The 21,547-nt window shown below is 29.2% G+C and overlaps 1 protein-coding gene and 1 pseudogene across 1 annotated transcript; both read right to left on the reverse strand.

Annotated features, from left to right (window-relative positions):
• Positions 1-495: 495 nt before the first annotated feature.
• LOC125808241 (probable indole-3-pyruvate monooxygenase YUCCA11) lies at positions 496-1,128 on the reverse strand. Its single transcript, XM_049487960.1, has one exon. The coding sequence runs from the start codon at positions 1,126-1,128 to the stop codon at positions 496-498; it is 633 nt and encodes a 210-aa protein (XP_049343917.1).
• A 5,074-nt stretch (positions 1,129-6,202) lies between these two features.
• On the reverse strand, positions 6,203-12,535 carry LOC125808242 (uncharacterized; annotated as a pseudogene).
• Positions 12,536-21,547: the final 9,012 nt, after the last annotated feature.

A 21,547-nucleotide genomic window follows, 5' to 3' on the forward strand; every position in this document is an offset into this window, starting at 1 on the left:
TAGAAAAAACAATACCATCAAATTGATGAATTTTACCATTTTCCAACACAACATCATTTCCTCTTATGCTTTTCATTGCAGGTAACACCTGTCACCATAATTTTTTTTAATCACATGAATCAGATACAGTTTGAATTTCGAGAGTCAAACAATTTATGTTACCTGAATTTCACCAGACTTGATCTTTCGATAAGTCCCCACATCAAAAACAGGGTACTTCCCATACTTTATTTTACAAGCAAATGGTCCTTCTTCTGGCCTTTTCACCCCATAATACTTGTTTATCTCCATACATCAACTTGCTTAACATCACCATTATAGTATCCACCACTGTGTATGCAACTTTGTACTTCAACAACATCAGCCCCAAATATCCCATCTCTCTTGATATCAAGTGCATCTGTAACATACAGACGCATGATTAGAAATTTGGGGTTCTAAATTTTAGGACTGAAGAATGATATAACGAAAAATATTTAAAATAAAATCAATTGATTACCGGGCTTCGAATAATGATTGAAGTATTAGCACCATTATTAGCAAGATCAAGAGCAATTTCCATGCCTGAATTTCCACAACCAACAACAAGGAATTTTTACCCCTATACTTCTCAGCATTTTTGTATTGAGTAGAATGAAAAGCATCTCCAGTGAAACTTGCCAATCCAGGGACATCAGGGATAAAAGGGTAACTAGCTTCACCAGTAGCTACAACAAGAAATTTACAAAAATACTCTTCCATTTCATCAGAATTACCATTTCTAACCTTAACATTCCATTTTTTAGTAAATTCATCAAATTTAGCAAATTCAACATTTCTTTTGTAAAAAGGGGTGATATTAAAATGAGTAACATAGTCATCCAAGTATTGAATGAATTGTGTTTTTGGTATATAAGTAGGTGAAGAAGAAGGAAAAGGAATATAAGGAAGTTGACAAAATTGTTTAGCTAAATGAAGATGAACTCTATCATAAGAATATTTTTTCCACATAGGAGAGTAACAATCTTCTTTTTCAAGAATGAGATTTGGTATACATAATTTATTTAGACATGCAGATGTAGCAAGACCACCAGGCCCACCACCAACAATGATAACCATAGGTTCTTCATAATTATCAAATGTTGCCATGACTAAAATTGAGAAGAAAATTTGTTGGTGTTGAGAGAAAAAATGATGAGGGATATGTATATATATACATGGAAATATGCTACTCCCTCCGTCCACTTTGATTTGTCATGCTGTGCTTTTCGAAAGTTAATTTGACTAATTTTCAAAGTCAAATTAGATTACATTAATTCGATATTTTAAACAAAAAAAATTAGATTTTCAAAAACTATACGAAAAGTGCTATAAATTTGCAATTTTTTTGATGAAAATATACATTGTAAAATATTAGTCAAAGTCTTTATAGTTTGACTCTGAAAAAAGAAGTTATGACAATTAAAAGTGGACGGAGGTGGCAGATGACAACTTTGGAGTCATTAGAATTTATTATTATTTTTTGACTATTTTACTGTTCATTTATGTTGACTTATTAATTTTTCTTTCCCCTTTTTATTATTTTTTGACTATTTTAGTGTTCATTTATGGTGACTTATTAAATTTTCTTTCCCCATTTTATTTGGGTATGATTTTGTAGATTGTGTTGAATTTGAACTTATTTTGGTATCATCTCTATAAAATTTGTACAATATCATTTCAATGTTTGTGGTAGAATTTAGAGAAAATGCATAAATTCCCCTCACAAAATTTAATTTAGCAATGTAACTTTATAAGCGTTTCTTTACCCCTTAATTCTAGTTTGAGATCAATTAAGCTAAACTAAATTTTTTTGGTTTGACTTAAAAACATGTGTAATTTTCACATCAAACATAAATATGAGGAGTCTTAAAGCAACCACCTCCCCCATCCCCACTCTCACCCTCAATTTACTTTTAACTCTCAGATTTATAAAATTATATTTTAGCACTAATTCTTAACTATAATAAGACATATTCCTTCATTTTTCCTCACCATTCTAACTATTAACTAAGCTTGTGCACAAATCGGTCCAACTCGAATTGTCGGACAAAATTCGAAGCAATTTGGATAATATAATTTAGTTATACGATTCAAATTTGATTTATAAATTCAATTATAAAATATTATAATTTTTTTTATTGCATCCGATCCAATCAAGAAATTGAACTGCGTAAACGTGATTAAAAGTTATTAATACCAAAACATGTGGTTGCATATTTGTGAAAAAACTCCGATAGGTAATTGAAGTATTTATTTATCAAACATATAGGAGTATTTATTTTGAGAAGGTTATTTTTTAGCGTGAAGAAATATATAAAGTGTGTCTTAGTAAAATATGTTACTATTATGCCTGCAAGCTAGTAGTAGCACAATCTATTTATTTATTTGGTACCCTTGGGCCACCGATAACCTTTGTCACAGTCTCTGTCCGAACAACCACTCAACTTTGTTCTTGCGGTCGAGTAGCATAAATTATCAAGCTCTTGTTTTGCCATTTATATGATATAAATAAAATAATGTATAGGGCATGTGCACTTCTAACCGTACATGCAGGAGAAGTAGGTATCAGATGAATGAATTAAGGATGAATGTCAAAAATTGTTAAGACAAATCAGAATTTGAAACATGTATCAATCATTATTTTTATTTCCAAATAAATCTAAATTATTTAAAATGTATGTAATTATTAATTTTTTACATTCTATTTTGTGGTGACAGTTTGAGATTACTATACGATGATAATTTGAAAAAATATTATTTTAACCTTGATTGTTTCCTAAAACATTATGCAAGTATTTATGAATGGTAGAGATGTGTACAAGATGGCTACAACACAACAATTACAAACAAATCCAATCTAAAAACATGGAAGAATTTTATTATAAAAAGTCCAAACTCACATTGAAGTTTGATTTATATATAAAGATGTCCTTGTTCTTTACGTATTAAAAATAAAGCTTCTTTCAATTTTGACATAAAGAGTATAAAGAACCACTAGAAAATTCAGTAAAGTATGTTATTCAATTCTTGAAATTAAAAAGAATGACAAGTTTAATCAATCTTGGTCAAAATCTGATCAAGTTAAATGAGGTTTGAAGTGTAAAAATTCTCACATTCTTTTAATTCTAATCATTCTCCATTTTCTCTAGCTATGCCTCTTTCTCCTTTTTTTTTTTTTTTCTGAATGATTTTTTCTATTACTCCATTGTTATTGTTTTTCTTACCTTACCCTTGCTCTTTTTTCTTCCTCCTCCTTTTTCTCCTTTTATTTTCTTGTGTGTTCTTGTTGTTCTTCATCAATTTAGAAAAAAAAAACATGTAATTTATTCGTATAGTACTGGATATTACCTAGAATTAATATTCGATCATTTGATAAGTTAATAATGTTGTGTTATAACAATTGTTTATATTGTGAAGTTGCATTTTCAAGAAATTTCGATAACAGTTATCCATGTTGCAATGAGAAAGTTATTATATAAAAACTTTTAAGTTTTTCATAACAACTAACAAAGAAGTTACTACAATTATTGCAAATGCTACATATTATATGAATAGCTTTTAAACATGTAAAGAAATTTGTTGCAATAGTTGATGTAATTAATGCAATTTTCAAATGAACAATTGAATCTATTAGAACAACTAATAAACTTCTTGTGTATATAGCGATAATTGTTGTACTTGGCAAGCATTTTCAAACAAGTAAACTACCAAATTGTACAATTGCAAGTTCTCTTATACTTTAATTCTATTTATGGGACTAAACCTGAATGCAAAATAAAGATAAATAATAAATTTTATTTTAGTGCTACTAATATAAAAATATATATAACTTACATAAATTCCATAGATTTAATATGAAATTACAATCTATCCCTCATTAGTTTGTAATTACATTAATCCCTTAAAAAGTAACACAAACCGGGTACATAATATGTAGCTCAGATACATTATAACATAAACCGGATACATAATATGTAGCTCGGATATATTAAAAACTAGCTCGAATACATAATATGTAGCTCGAATACATTAAATACTGGCTCAGATACATTAATATGATACATTTAAGAAATAAGGGATTTTAGAGGTTTTTAAAAATAGAAGGGAATATTGGAAATAAGGAAAATATAAGCGTGTACTTCAGTAATTTTTCCAAAAAAATATGTGTTGATAAAAATTGTATTAGTTCAATTAGTTGAAACATACCTATTGTATAATGATGATATCGTAGATTCGAGCCTTATTATATGTTAATGTTTTTTTTTTTTAATTTCAAAAGGAATGACCTAGTTTGACTTGACACGGAGTTTAAGCAAATAAAAAAGACTTTTTAATTTTGTGGTCCTAAATTAAAGTTAAGTCAAATGTACCAAAATATCTTTAATCTTGTGAACTTAAACTTGACACGATAAATTAATGTTTTGCCAAAAATAGAAATGAGTCATTATTTTTAAACAAACTGACAAGGAAAATACATTATTCTTTTTGAAACAGGCTAACAAGGAAAGAAAAGTATATTATTATTTTTTGAAACAAAGTAATAATTAATAAGAATTTTAGTACAATTACAACAAATGTAAGGCTACAAATTGTAACTGAAACTACTACTTGCACTATAGTTACTACGAACACAAAGGGTTTCTAACACTTTTGTTTGGATGGTTGTTACATATTATTTTATAATGTATTATATTATATTATATTTTGTTGTATTGTATTGTACTGTATTGTTTTAATGAATACAATGTTTAGATAGATTGCAACGTTCTCTGTCATTACATAATGTTACACATCCATAATTTGAATGATAAGCCTACAAAAAAAGTAGGATACGGGATATGGTTACAATGAAAAGGTAGGATAAAAGATGAAATATGATTCTTAAATAATAAATAAAGACAAAATGAGTGAAAATATTAAGGTAACAACACGATAAAACCAAATTGATCGTTACATAAAAATTAAAATATGTCTTTTTATCGTTACCTAATAATGAATTTAAACAATACGATATAAGAACACAGAACAAATCTAACTGTTTTTTCTTTTGGCTTATATATTTTGACATATATAACAACTTTTTTTATTTTGGTTTTAAGACCAAATGAGCTTGCATGTGGTCATTAATTGCCTGCGTAGATGGTTAAGCTTGAAGAAGTCAACAAAATTGAGAGAGCTGTACTTTCACCTCACCTAGGTATTAAGTACGAGCTGTATACTTTTCAATTATTTTTGCGCACTAGGTAAACCCCACCTGTAATAGCCTGCTGCAAACTACATCGAATATATAAATCGTACTAAGCAACTTCTATGCGATAGTTTTTCAATGTTAATATTTACAATATTTAAATAATTACATATTTATTGTTCATATTAATTGAAATTTTTAGTTTGTACTCAATCTTTTACTAATCATTATGTAATATTTTTAAAATTTTTATTATTTTTTAAAATACAACTGATGTAATTATAATTAAAAGTTGTAGGTAATTATATTTATAGCTAATTTCTACTTCTTAATTTGTTTAATGCATTTCAATTTGAATCAATCACGTTTTAATATTGACTTTCTAAGATTGTTATCAATTTTTTCAGGTGTCTTCTTAGACATTTCAAGCTCAAACCAATTATATTATCGAATAATTAAATTTAAACAGACATTGTCTAACTTTGAATGTCTTATAAAGCGTAACAATCACTATAATATTGATGAGTTAGACCTATTTTTATAATTTAAGATAATACGAAATATTATAGAAGTAAAAATAATACTCCAATTGACATACTAGGTGATGTCTTAATACTATTTTTTTATAAATATTTCTACTACTTCAAGAATAATTTTGATAGTTTATGTAATAATTGACTCAATTTAAAAAGTTTTTAAGACTATAGAATTTACCTAGAATATAAATATTTGTGGTATTATGTAACGTATAATAATTTTTATATAACTATTTCAGTCCTATGAATTATTACAAAAAAAATAATATTATACTATCGATTGAAATTTAAAAAAATATTGTACTAACAATTGAAAAAGAGAATTAAGTATCAAATTTATAATTAACTATTAGAATATATAAATGATTACATAAACATAAGATCTCTTTTTTTAAAATTTGATTTTAGGTCTCACATCCTATTAAGTTGTTCCTGATATTCTGGGTGGGGTGATATCTCAATATATGTGATAAAATCCATCAATCACATACTTAGCCTTAGTATTATGTCTTCTCCCTTCCTGAATCTTTCTGCTTTTTACATCAGGCATCATAATCAGAATTGTGTTTTCTTTGTGACTTCTTATTTTTAGCATCACAAACATCATTATACTCAGTAACATGTCTTATGTAACGACTCGAACCGTCGTTAATTAGGAAAAGCAAAAATTTGGGATATTTTGGGCCACTGTCCCGTCAGGGCGGACCAGATGCCGCTAGGGCGGCAGCGTCAGGGCGGGGTAAGTTGGCGCCAAAGCGGGATAGGCGAGATAAAATATAAATAACGCGAAATCCTATTTTCTCCTTCTTCCTAAAATACCTAAATTAGTCATAAAACACCCTAGAAACCCTCAAAAAGTTGCTCTAAGTTTGGAAATGAAGGAAAAGGAGATTTCTAGTGTGTGGATGACGATATCTTGCGGATTCTTGGCCAAATTCACCGTCATGTCATCCGAAAAACCAAAAAATTATCTGTAATTACTCCGTGCAGCTGCTTGGCGCCCAGGTAGGCTAGGTTTTATGAATTAAGTAGTTATTAATATGTGTTCATCACGTAGCATATGTAAATCAACGGTAGAATTATGCGTAGGCCTTCGTGCACCGAACAAAATATGGTTAAATCTTAGGAAGAAGCCTTAGCGGGTGATCTAGGGTTAGGTGATGATTGTGATTCTATGATTGTATGATGTATGTTTATTCTTGCTTCATTATGATACATGTATGTATGTGAATGCTGCATTATTGATCACACTTGTTGTAAAGGAGATAGATGGGGGATGAATGCCATGAATCATGACTAAATTGTATGAACTTGAGAATATACTTGTGATTGTGATTGTGGTGTGTTGAATGGATCGGTTGCCACGTTTCGGCATAAATATGAGATCGGTTGCCACGTTTCGACATAACTAACATGGATCGGTTGCCACGTTCCGGCATAACTAACTTGGATCGGTTGCCACGTTTCGGCATAAATATGAGATCGGTTGCCACGTTTCGACATAACTAACATGGATCGGTTGCCACGTTCCGGCATAACTAACTTGGATCGGTTGCCACGTTTCGATATAAATATGGGATCGATTGCCACGTTTCAGCATAAATCTTGGATCGGGTACCACGTTCCGGTATGCTAACAGTTTGAATTTTGGGTTCCATGAGAGGACCAATGACTTGACATAATTGTGTACTTCGAGGATTGTGAAATTGAATGTGGTTCGTAATGATAAATGATATTGTAATTCCCCGGAGTAGTCGTATGGTTATGAGGACTTTTATCTTATTCTTTTTTGTGTTGGGTGAACTTGTTGTGTATGTGGTTGTTGGGTGAATCGGGGAGGCCAAGGGTTCAAGGGTCGTAATAATTGAAAGCAAGGGCAGTCCGTATGTTACAAGGGTGAGAAGTAGAGGTAGTATACGTGATGTAAATGCTTAGGTGGATTTCACTTGGGAGAAAGGGATTCGTATTTAGTGGTTTGAAAGCTTGATGTAATGTACTATGTGACCAGGGCTGGGTAATACGAAGAGAAAGTAAGGGTGTGACGTGAGCGGTTAGTTGGAACGCTGGTAGTTGTATTTGGGGATTTTCTGTGTGCTAGAATATATGGTTAGGCTATGACCAAGTACCTAGTAAGTAGGTTAACTGAAAAGATTGTTAGTAGTTAGAGTGCTAGTGTAATTTGGAGGTATTTTGAGAGAGAGTAAAGGTGGAGAAGCAATTGGTTTTATTTCATGATCTTACTAGTTGGTTTCTTATGTTATGTGGTGGGCGTCGGGTTGACCGATGATGAATATCAGTACGTGTGGTTGTACTGATACTACTCTTGCTATGTCTTTTGACATAGACTGGATGCAGGTTGGTGATATTCCATTAGGTGAAGACGAAGAAATTCTCCAGTAGCTTCTATCTTTCTTTCCGCATGGTGGGAGCTGTGTCTTTTAAATTATTATGTCCAATTGTACTTTTAATTGCTCTTGTAGCTGTTTAGACTAAATTCTTGGGGGTGTTAGTTACTTTACAAGTTTAACTCTAAATTGTTTAAAGTTTTATTTAGAGAAAATACATAATTACCCCATCAAATTTGTACCATTTTTTGAAGTAGACACCTAAAGTTTGTGGGAGTCCTATTACCCCATCCAACCATTTCCAACAATTTTAAATACACTATTTTTATAATATTTGCAGTCTCATAATTTGTGCGTGTGTTTCACCATCTTACTTGTTTAATAGTAGGTCGGGTAAAACCCTGACCCACTCACATTTTAACCTATAAACCTTTTCAGAAAAATTCATGTTCATCTTTTCCAATTTCTTTTCCCAATTCTTTCGAGTTTCTTCACTTCAAAAGATTTATTTATTTTGGATGTTTATTTAGTGTTTGATTTTAATTTTTTCCTCAAAAATTAGTTTAATCCTTTTTAGCTTTGTGGGTATTCCAAAAAGCCTAGCTTTGAGTTCTATAAGTGAATTTCACATTTTTTTTTTGAATTTGTACGAGTAAATTCTTTGATACTTTTGTTCTTGGAAAACTATATGAACAGAAATGGGTTCAAATTTCTTTGTTGAAAGGTAAATTACGTGTTAAATTGACCAAGTATTATGTCGTTGTTAAATAGATTTTTCTAATAAAAGACCTTAAGATGGATTGCTAGAAATTGATGATAGAGTATACAATAAAGCAATTCGCTTCGCGTAGTAAAAAACCAACTTTTGCTGTTGAGAAAAGCTCTCAACAACCATTAATGGTGGTTTGGAGAAGAAGAAACATGGGTCTCTTTTCACTTTGGTTTAACAATGCCATGTGTCAGCTTTCCATTGGTTTGGGGCTGCAATTTTACCCTTTCACATGCTTCTCTAGTGTGAGATCACAATTGCCGTGAAAATGAGTCAAAATGATGTATTTATTGTAGATTTAAATGATTTCGTGGGGTAATAGGACATCTGCAAACTTAAGGTGTCTTCTTCAAAAAATGGTCTAAGTTTGATGGGGTAATTATATATTTTCTTTTTTATTTATGAAAACTCGATGATTTTGTTTATCTCCGTTTTTCGTTAAATTTTTCCACATGTTTTAACTTTTGGGATATGATGGTTCTCCTACTTAGACGTTAGAGTTGGTGCCCGCACGGCCCGATCGGTTGGGTCGTGACATCTTGTAACTTCATGAATCTTCATACTTTTTACATCACGATCACTACTATCAGAATCGTCATCAGAATCATGTCTTCTACCTCTCTATGACTTCTTGTTATTAGCGTCACGACCATCATCATGGATTCATGGTCATCAGACTTATGTCTTTTACCTCTTTGTAAGGTCTTTTTTTAGCATCACGACCATCATCATATTTATTCTCAGCAACATGTCTTTTCTCTTTCGGAATCATCTTGTTTATGCCATCACAGTCATTGCCATGGTCATCCTCATCAGAATCATGTCTTCTACCTCTTTGTAAGGTCTTGTTTTTAGCATCACGACCATCATTATATTTATCCTCAGCAACATGTCTTTTCTTTTTCTGAATCATCTTGTTCATGACATCACGGTCATTGTCATGGTTATCCTCATCAGAATCATTTTCTACCTCTTTGTGAGGTCTTCTTTTTAGTATCACGACCAACATCATATTTATCCTCAGCGGCATGTCTTTTCTCTTTCTGAATCATCTTGTTTTTGACATCACGGTCATTGTCGTGGTTATCCTCATCAAAATTATGTCTTCTACCCTGTTGAAGCTTAATGATTTTTGCATCACGGCCATCATTATCACCTACAAAATGTCTCATATGGACTTTCACGTGTTTCTTCTCATGATCAGACTATAAATAAGAGTCAGAATCAGAATCAGAGGATGAATCGTCACTGTGATGCCGCCTTCTAACCTTCTTGTCCTTGAAAGACAACTTTCTTGACTTTTTACCACCAACAATATCAGAATCAGAACTAGCATGAGCCTTCTTACGGGTTTTCTTAGACTTTTTGGCATGGATTTCACTGCTGTCAATGTTAGACGAATCGTCCCGTCCTCTCCTTTTCTCTTTTTTCTTATGACGCTTACCCTCGTCCTTTTCTTTTGCCAAGTCATTAACTTCACCCTCTTCAAAATGAGCTAAAGTATCATGCTGCTTCTTCTGAGTGTCGTGTTCATCCCCTATCTGAGAGCAACTTTTAAGTTTTCCATTTGATTTTCTTTCAAACTAGCGATCTGGTGTGTTTGTGTTTCCAAAACCCTGGAATGAACAAGTTTAGTTATTGCATATCAACCTCACAGTATTTATAAAAATACTGAAAAAATGATCAAAATGGTCCCTAATGTATGAGGGTTGCATTATTTTGATCCTTAATATATTCCACATAATTCATATGGTCCTTAATGTATTATAAAAGATACTCAATTTGGTCCTTTGCCCTAAAAGTAACAAATCCATCAGTTAAATTTAACATCAGGCCCACTAAAAAATAAAATGCCAAAAGCTCCCTTTCTCCTTCATCAAGCATAGCTGAAAGGGATAATTGTACAGAATGACAAACTTATAATCTAAAATAAATGGAATAGCTACTGTTTGATTTAATTGCTCCCTGTAGCAAACGTTTGTTCAGTTGCCTCTCTCCCTCCAAATTCTCGCTCACTAATTTCCCTTTCTCGCTCGCTCCCTCTGTGCTCGCCTCTCTCTCTTTATACAACAAAATTGTATAAATTGCGTTTCTGTTTGTATAAAGCGAGAGAAAATTGTATATACACATGCAAATAAATATATATTCGTCCTATACACTTATAATTATACAATAAAAATATTCCCCTACCCAGTTCTCTTTTGCCTTTCTCTCTTTCTCATTTTATACATACACAGATTATACAATATAATGTAAAATTTATGTTTGTATAATGTATAATTTATGTTTGTATAAAGCGAAAGAAAATTGTATATACACATGCAAATACATATATTTTCGTCTTATACACTTATAATTATACAATACAAATATTCCCCTGCCCAGTTCTCTTTTGCCTTTCTCTCTTTCGCGTTTTATACAAACACAGATTATACAAATATAATGTATAATTTATGTTTGTATAATGTATAATTTATGTTTGTATAAAGCGAACGAGAGAGCGATTTTTGATATACAAATATTTTTGTCAATGATTTATACAAATAAGAGGCTAACAACAATTTATACCAATGGCCTGCCAGCGAAATTATACAAATCTGAAGAGGAGCCAACGAATTATACAATTGCTTCTTTTTGTATATATGTATAGCGAAATAGACATAACTTTCAATTGTATATGTATAGCGAATTATACATATATATGTTTGCTATGGAGCGCAATTATATAAATTTTGCTCTAACATACAAATATGGTTTTTTTTTTTTTTGCTATATGTGAAAGTTGCTCTAGCTGAAAAGCTTGGCCTAATTCTTCTCCCTTCTCTGGTGATTATAATGCTTTAGGCCATCGACACACCACCGGTCGTCCACCAGCCAGCCGTTGCTCTCCACTTTAGTCCCTCCTCCACCCATCCTCTGTTCCCACGGTTTATTAGCCCTAATCCAAAATTAGGATTTCTAAAAAAATTATATTTATAATTAAATTAAAAAATTAGTTATTTTTATTACATTGTTATTGATATTATAAGATTTGATCCTATATTTAGAATTGTTAATGTCTCTAGTGAGAGCCAATTGTATATGTGTTGTCGTCATAATTTTTTTTAACAGACCGTGTCCATGTGTTTGTGGCAACATTTTTCAGCTTTAAAATTTGTCATAAGGGGTTGATGAAGCATCAACCAAGCAAATTTCTATTTCCTTATCAATTCTGCTGGCTCCAAATATAATACATCTAAACACGAATGATAACAGAGTCAAATCTAGAAATTCATTAGCTAGTTCATAAGCAAAAACTGCATATTATGCAAAATTATAACACTACAATTCAGAAAAACAAATTATTTTTCATAGGTATGGTAGGTCCTCCAAATTCCTCAAATGTTGCCTCGAGATTCCTTCGCGCTTCCTCGAGCTTCTCGGAGATCTCAGCATCAGTGTATCCCTGATCGGCAAGCTTCTCCTCAACGACGACAAGTTTGAGCTGAATCTGCCGTTTTCGGTCATGTTTGAGAATGTCCTTGTTTGCTGTCCTCGACACTCCGACAGTTCCTTGACGGGACTCGTAACCTACAAGGACTTTGTTCGTCTTCGACTTGACGAAGAACTTGTTGGTCTCGATGTGGCCGTTGGTGCCGGAGCCTCGCGGCGTTTGTAGGCCGATTCTGTTGTACATCTTTGCTGGAAAGACAAGACAAAAATATATTTGCCCTAATTTATAGATAGATGCGTGACCCAAATTTAATCGGATCGGGTAAGTTGCTTCATGAATTTCGGGTAAATCCACTAATACAAATTCGCTATGAATTAGAAATAAGTTTTTTTCGATTAAAGTCCAATTTGCGAAACTCATAGGTCATAAGAAAGCTTTTTTGTCAAAAAAAAAAAAAAAATCAGAGCCAAAGTTGTACAATAAATTTCAACTAGATTTTTTATTGGTTAAGACTTACCCATATTGAGTGTTTACATAAAGTCAATACATGCATGTCATGTGTTTAAATTTATTGTACATTTTACTTAATCATAATTAATTAACATATGTTTTACTTCATTAAATCATGTAATAATGAAAACTGCATTAGTTTGGTGTACACACCTAGTGCGGGTAAGTTTTTTGCATTTTTATTGGTGATTGGAATAATGTTGGATAAAATAACATTAAAAATGTTGGTGTAATATACCACAAATATAATAAATTACAGTTGATTTAAAATGAACAAAAATGAATATATTAATCTTTAGGCTGAGGCGTAGATATCTCGCTTCTTTAAGGAGATTTAAGCCCATTGTGGCATAATCTACACCGATCCAACAATATCACTCTTGACTTGTCCCCTCCAGGATACAACAACCCAACAACGTCGTACAACTAAAACAACTCCGGATTAGTTGAAGGGTCCAAAGCTCCACAAAAAGAATACCTTCCTTCAACATTTACTACTCTCTTTTGTATAGTGAATATAGTAGAAGACTTAGAATATTTTATTTGTCTCAACTCTCTCTTTCACTACACGAACCTCAATATAAACTTCTTATCTTTTCTTACATTATTTCACTTCTACTTGGGATCCTTCACAAAGGAAGAAACACCACTATTTATAGGTGAAGAAGTCTTTCATATAATCAATGGGTAGAATGAGGGGTAGTAATGTGGGTAGATGAGTTCCAAGAAACTAATGGTCATACGAGTTACAAGGAATTAAAGGTCAGATGAGTTACAAGAAACTAATGACCATGAGAGTTACAAAAACTAATGGTTATATGAGTTACAAGACACTAATGACCATGAGAGTTACAAGAAGTAATAGTCATATAAGTTACAACAATCAATAGTCATTTATACTCACTAACATATGCACTTAGTATTTTATTTTAATAATAAAATACATATACACCAACAAAAAAATATCCCAATAATATGAGTCAATTATATATACACATTTTGATATCAAATATCTAAACCTTTATACTAAAAAATTCTACACAAAAATATAGCTTGATAAGCTTTCTATTTAGATAGATTTTTTAAAAATATGTACATATATTATGAAGTGTATCTATAATTACATACCCAGTTTATTTCTTTTTTTTATGACCCATTAGATTAAAAACAGAATGTATGAAACAAATAGTTTTTGTTTTTTATAATTAAATATATGAGTATAGCTGTATAAGTTATTTACATATTTTTAAATAGAATATTTTATTTTAGAAAATTTCTTATTTTTACTTGAGTGTGCTTCTTTACTATTCCGCTTCAAAGTCTTATATTTACTTGATAAAAAAAAAAGAGTCTTATGGTTACTTAGACATTACAACATTTTTCTTAACGTATATACAACGTTATTTGTTGATATTTTATTTTATTTTCATTTCTTCTATTCTCTCTCTATATATTTCTAATATTTCATTATAAAAGGATTTATTTCTAAAAAAAATATGAGTAACATCATTACATGTTTATGTTATAATATAAGCTCACTAGTAGACTTATTCGTGCTTCGCGCGGTAATATAAAAATACCTTTTAAAATTTTATTTTTCTTTTTGAAAATTGAAAATATTTTTGAATATTATAGTCCACAAATAAAAAATATTAGATTTTTATGTTTTAATCTATTTAATTATTATTTTTATATTTTATAAATCTAATTTCCCATTACCTAAGACTTAATTATGAGGAAAGTAGATATATTCAAAAAGTACAGATGATCTTTGATAAAATTTATATCTTAATAAGAAAATTTATATTTATAATTTGCGTAATTACTTATCAATTTTATGTTAAAGGGAATATGGACTCCCTTCATATTAGCTTACGTTCATGGTTCTATCAAGAAAATAGCCCTTTAATATATTTTAATCCATTCATATTAGCTAAAAGACATGTTTCTATTAAGATTTTTTTATATATATAAATACTACTAACAAATAAAACAATGAAAGAGATTATGAATAAACTATGTGTTTGTTAGCTTAAAGAATCTCCCCACAAGACACATGCAGCAAAAAAAATAAAGGAAAAAAAATTACAATCTCATAACCACAAAGTAAACCAATTAAGAAAATTTATTGATAATAATTATAAGACATTTAAGATTAAATTTTTAGGCACATGAAAAATTATTAAGAAATAAAACAAAAGCAATTACGATAATTTATTGATAATAATTATAATAAATTAGACTCTGTAACTTTATACTGCATTAATAAAAAATATATATAATATATAATAAAGGCATTTAAGATTAAATTATTAGGCATATGAAAAACTATTAAGAAATAAAAGATAAAAAAAGTATTTTTTTTTCTTTCTATTTACTTTCCTTGGTGTTGGGAGGTGAAAGGGGTGCCTTCAACTTATAAAGCATATTTGAAGAAGATTTTAATTTAATATATGTAGAATAAATATGAGAAATTACTCTAGAACAATTCAAAAATTAACTGATGACAGCAAATTAGTAAGAATTGAAAGTATATACATTTTACTGTCAACTGCTATTAATAAATTTAAGTTAATTAAATTTAACAAATTAAATCCCACAATTCAAGGGCTTTAATTCAAAGATCAAATCTCATAATTGCCGATATGAATCACCACCTTCATGACAGATGGTCATATTTTATGTCAATCACATGATATGAATATGTATTTGTAGCAGTATTATTTTGAGGATATTTAATACTAGTGAATTTGATCGCGCTTCGCACGATTATAAAATATATTTTAAAAAATATTGAGAGCTATTTTCTTACAAAGAGTCTTAAATTTAATTTATTTTTAGTATTTGAATTTTACGGTTTATTTTTAGATGTTTTAGTAGATAGAGCTTAAATGAATTAAATATTTTTATTATTTAAAGTTTATTAAAATGAAAAGACTAATTTATTTTTAAAAATTCATATTATGATGTTAATACAATATATTTTTTAATTTAATATAGTTTAAATATATGTATTTAGAAAATAAATTATTGCTTTCGTCAAACGGTAAAATTTTTGTTGAAATAATCTTTTATGTTCAATTTTTTTTATATATATTTTATATATATATATATATATATACACATATATATATATATATATACACATATATATATATATATATATACACATATATATATATATATATATATGTCTTTATTATTATTTTATAGTAAAAAATATGCATCTTGCTTAGAACCTTAATGGTAAGAATTAGAAGAAACAAAAAAGATACAAAATCAATGCATAATTTATATTTATTAATGTTAATTTTTATAAAGTAGAATAAATGAACAAATCTAAAGAAAACATAAATGATACTACTTATTACCATAAGAAACACCATAAAAAGAGATATATTCCAATATTTAATATATATTTTTAAATTATCAATAATATTGTTTGAACATAGGTGAGTAATTATCATATTCCAGAAAAAATTACAATAACTAATTTGCATCTAACAAAGGTACATATTTGTGATAATAAAAAATTCATAAAACTTCAAACATAATAAATTTCATGGAAAGAAAAACACAGTGCACATATCTTTCTTATGACCTTAATCATAAGAACATAGTGAAAAGAACAATATAAAATTAATGCATAATTTTTTAAACTCTTATCGACACTATCTCCGACAAACTAATCAACATCCAAGAGTCTTCTTCACCGAGTCAAGATAAAGAATTTGATAATAATAATAATAATAATAATAATAATAATAATATAAGCAATACACTACTTCAAATATGAAGTGAAAAGGATAGTCGTGAGTAGAAATCATAAAAACTCAAACCAAAGAGGTTACATGAAAAGAACACACATCTTCCTTAGAACCTTAATCATAAGAAAATAAATGAAAATAGAAATATAGAATCAATGCATAATTTTTTGAACTTTAGTCCGACATCCCTTTGGACAAATTAAACTAATCAACATTCAAAAGCCTTCTTCATCGAGTTATGCTAAAAGATGAATTCGATCCTATAATAATAATATTAATATAAATATTAACAATGAAATAAAAAGAATAATCTTGAGTTACATGGAGAGAACACACAACACACATCTTTCTTAAGACCTTAATCATAAGAAAATACATGAAAATAATAATACAGAATCAGTGCACAATTTTTGTTACTCTTATCCAACATCCCTTTTGACAAACTAATTAACATCCAAAAGCCTTCTGCATCGAGTTATGCCAAAAGATAAATTCGATGCTATAATAATAATATTAATATAAAGATTATAAATGAAATAAAAATAATAATCTTGAGTTACATGGAGAACACACCTTACTCACAAGAAAATACATGAAAATAGAAATACAAAATTAGTGCAAATTTTTGGAACTCTTGTCCGATATCTCTTTTGACAAACTAATCAAAAGTCAAAGAGCCTTCTTCATCAACTTATGCTAAAAGATGAATATGATCCTATAATAATAATATAAAGATTAACATTGAAATAAAATGAATAATCTTAAGTTGGGGTCCCATGATACAAAATATTATGAATTTATAGAGATAAAATTTGAAAAATATCATAAAGTGTCTTAAATATTGTAATTAAATAATTGGGGGTTATGAATATGAGAATTTAAAATTGAAGGAGTTAATGATATTATTATAAGTAGAAGTTTAATAGGTATAAGTTATGAATATGAAATTTTAAAAACAAATAAAAGAAAAAAACACAAATAAAAACAAATAAAGGAGATAAAAGAAATAATTTTATATTATATATAACTATAATATTTTTGGATTGAATAAGTAAAGAAACATTTTCAACAAAATCGTAATGTGTTTTTGAATTGGAATAACAATAAATGCTGCCATAAAGGTAGCAATTCAGCAAATGATTCTTTATTACAGCCTTACATTTGGAAAGTGGGTGTAGTTTTTTTTAAAAGATTTGATTTTAAAATTAAATATGATAGAGGAGACGTGATTGAGTAAAATACTAAAGAAAATTAAAAAATTTGAGAAATTAAATAAATGTCTTATTTGGTCTATAAATTAATAGCATTGATGATGGAATGAGTTAAATATGGCTAATTGTGCACGTTTTGGGCTACAACTGAGCAAGTAATTACTCCTATTTAGTGTGATGTTTTTACACATTTATGTATTTGTTTTGAGGTAAAAAAATCAGAAATAATTCAGAAAAAGGTAAAAATAGATGATTGCAAACGCTGGCCATTGGAGGGCGCCACATCAGCGGATCTAGATTCAGATTTATATATTTATATTGATTTCTCGTCTAGAAATAAATTGAGACACAAAAAAAGAAAAAGATGTTAAAGAATAAACTGATTCAAATTATTATAAAAATATATCTGCAATAGATTATATATATATCATAAAGAGGTAAATTTAGTGACAAATACATGCTACTAGCAAAGCTCTTCATAAGGTTATTGGTATACGAAAATATTTGCATAAATAGTTACACTGATCAAATACAATAATATAAAATGAGTAAATCAAACATGCTACCAGAAAAGAAGAGTTAATTTCTCAAAAGGTCATTCAACTTTGAAAAATTATCTAATAAAATCACTGAATTTTATTTTGTATCAATAAAATCACTCAACTTAGATTTTTATATCAATAAAATTATCCAACTAAATTTATTATTAAAATAAATTTGACATGACAACATTATTTTTTATATCATGCTAATTTTACTTTTAAATTTGTGTTTTAAAGATAAAAAAGTAATTAAAAACAAATTAAGCCCTTGCTTTTTCATTACAAAACGTAAAATCAGAGTCGTAATCCAACTTACTGTTACGGATTCTCTGATTACAACAAATCCATCCAACAAAAATGGATTATTACGGAAAGTCCGCACATTGATGGATTATTTTTTAGTAATTTAACTACTCCTAATTTTTCCTTCTAAATAATATCTAAAAAATTATAACAAATTACAGTAGTTGATTTACATAGATAATAGGATTTTTTTTACATAAATAAAATCATTTAGATTAATTATTATTCTTTTTTTGGGTACTTATTTAAATTAATTATAATGAAGTATTAATTTTGAGACATTTGTTTATTATTATTTTAATAATGAACATGACATAAAAAAATATTTTAATAATAAATTTAGTTGAGTGATTTTATTGATACAAAGTTTTAAGTTGAGTGATTTTATTGATATAAAACAAAGTTCAATGACTTTGCTAAATAATTTTTCAAAGTTGAGTGACCTTTTGAAATATTAACTCCAACAAAGCATATGCCTCTCAAAATTAGTCTGCATAAATCAAACACAACAAATAGACATTAGAGAAACATATTGCGTTGGCAATTGAGTATATCAAATTAAACACAAATTTAACATTTCTATTTTATTTTATTTTGCTAGAGAATTGATATTTACTCATTTTCACCTCGTGCCTATGCTGAACTGCACATATATTTATATAGTCGGAATGTTATATTTGGAGAAAAGAACGTAAATTAAAATGATAAGAAACGGTAGAGTAATTAGTACTAATTACTATTAGACTTTAATTACTATTCGAATTTCAAGAGTCAAACAGTTTATGTTACCTGAATTTCACCGGACTTGATCTTTCGATAAGTCCCCACATCAAAAACAGGGTACTTCCCATAATTTTACAAGCAAATGGTCCTTCCTCTGGCCTTTTCACCCCATAATACTTGCTTATATCTCCATACATCAACTTACTTAACATCACCATTATAGTGTCTACCACTGTGTATGCAACTTTGTACTTCAACAACATTATCCCCAAATATCCCATTTCTCTTATATCAAGTGCATCTGTAACGTACAGACGCATTTGAGTTCTAAATTTTAGGACAGAAAAATGATATAACGAAAAATATTTAAAATAAAATTAATTGATTACCGAGCTTCGAACAATGATTGAAGTATTAGCAACCATTATTAGCAGATCAAGTGCAATTTCCATGCCTGAATTTCCACAACCAACAACCAAGACATTTTTACCCTTAAACTTCTCACCATTTATGTATTGAGTAGAATGAAAAGCATCTCCAGTGAAACTTGCCAATCCAGGGACATCAGGGATAAAAGGGTAACTAGCTTCACCAGTAGCTACAACAAGAAATTTACAAAAATACTCTTCCATTTCATCTGAATTACCAATTCTAACCTTAACATTCCATTTTTTAGAAAATTCATCAAATTTAGCAAATTCAACATTTCTATTATAAAAAGGGGTGATATTAAGGGTGTGTTTGGTATGAAGGAAAATGTTTTTCATGGAAAATGTTTTCCTGGAAAACAAGTTGATTTTTCACTTATTTTCTCATGTTTGGTTTGTGAGTAGAAAATGTTTTTTCCTTCATACCAAACACACCCTAAATGAGTAACATAGTCATCCAAGTATTGAGTGAATAGCTTTTTTTGGTATATAAGTAGGTGAAGAAGAAGGAAAAGGAATATAAGGAAGTTGACAAAATCGTTTAGGTAAATGAAGATGAACTCTATCATAAGAATATATTTTCCAAATAGGAGAGTAACAATCTTCTTTTTGAAGAATGAGATTTGGTATACATAATTTATTTAGTCAAAGTCTTTATAATTTGACTCTGGAAAAGGAAGTTATGACAATTAAAAGTGGACAAAGTCAAGGGCGGAGCAACTGTAGCGGAAGGGGGTTTGGCCGAACCAACTGACTTTTTCGTAGATTATATTTATATTAAAATATGAAGTACAATGTATCTATATATTTCCTGCGAACTCATAAACACACTGAAGCGTTTGGTCCAGTGGTCGTTGAGCACCCATCGAGATCATTCACCCCCATGGTCTAGGGGTTCGAATCTCGATAGTCACACAATTTTGGGTTAATATAAAAAAAAAAAACAATTGTTAAATGAAAAAAAAAATAGTATTTGTATCGTACTCTGAAACTACAATATCTGACTATTGATTTCTACTCACATTCAAAAAGTTTAACTCAATTTTTTTTCTCCAAAAGTTATGGTTCTAACTTTTATTGTTGATCTAATTGCTGCTATCCAACATCTGGCCTCCGGTGTATACTCTTGTCTCTCCCTTTTCATTTTTTTCCTTATTTGGTTCCTTATTCGTTTTTAGTAAATTAAATACTTGTATTTGTTCGTTAATTTGATGATTGTTACTTTAGGTTAAGATCGTTGTTCTTTTTTAAAATTTAAAACCCACTGACATGAAATCTTATCTCCGCTTCTGCATACAATGTGTCTTTTTATCGTTACCTAAGGATGAATTTAAACGGTACGATATAAGAGCACAAGAACAAATCTAACTATTTTTTCTTTTGGCTTATACATTTTGACATATATAACAACTTTTTTTATTTTGGTTTTAAGACCAAATGAGCTTGTGGTCATTAATTAACTGCGTAGATGGTTAAGCTTGAACAAGTCAACAAAATTGAGAGAGTTGTACTTTCACCTCACCTAGGCATTAAGTACGAGTTGTATACTTTTCAATCATTTTTGCACACTAGGTAAACCCTCTCCTGTAATAGCTTGCTGCAAATCACATCGAACATATATATATCGCATTAGGCAATTTCTATGCAATAATTTTTCAATGTTAATATATACAATATTTAAATAATTACATATTTATTGTTCATATTAATTGAAATTTTTAGTTTGTACTCAATCTTTTACTAATCATTATGCAATATTTTTAAATTTTTA

The sequence above is a fragment of the Solanum verrucosum genome, unplaced genomic scaffold, assembly GCF_900185275.1.
Source record: "Solanum verrucosum unplaced genomic scaffold, falcon-dt-bn FXZP01000234.1, whole genome shotgun sequence".
Taxonomy (NCBI): domain Eukaryota; kingdom Viridiplantae; phylum Streptophyta; class Magnoliopsida; order Solanales; family Solanaceae; genus Solanum; species Solanum verrucosum.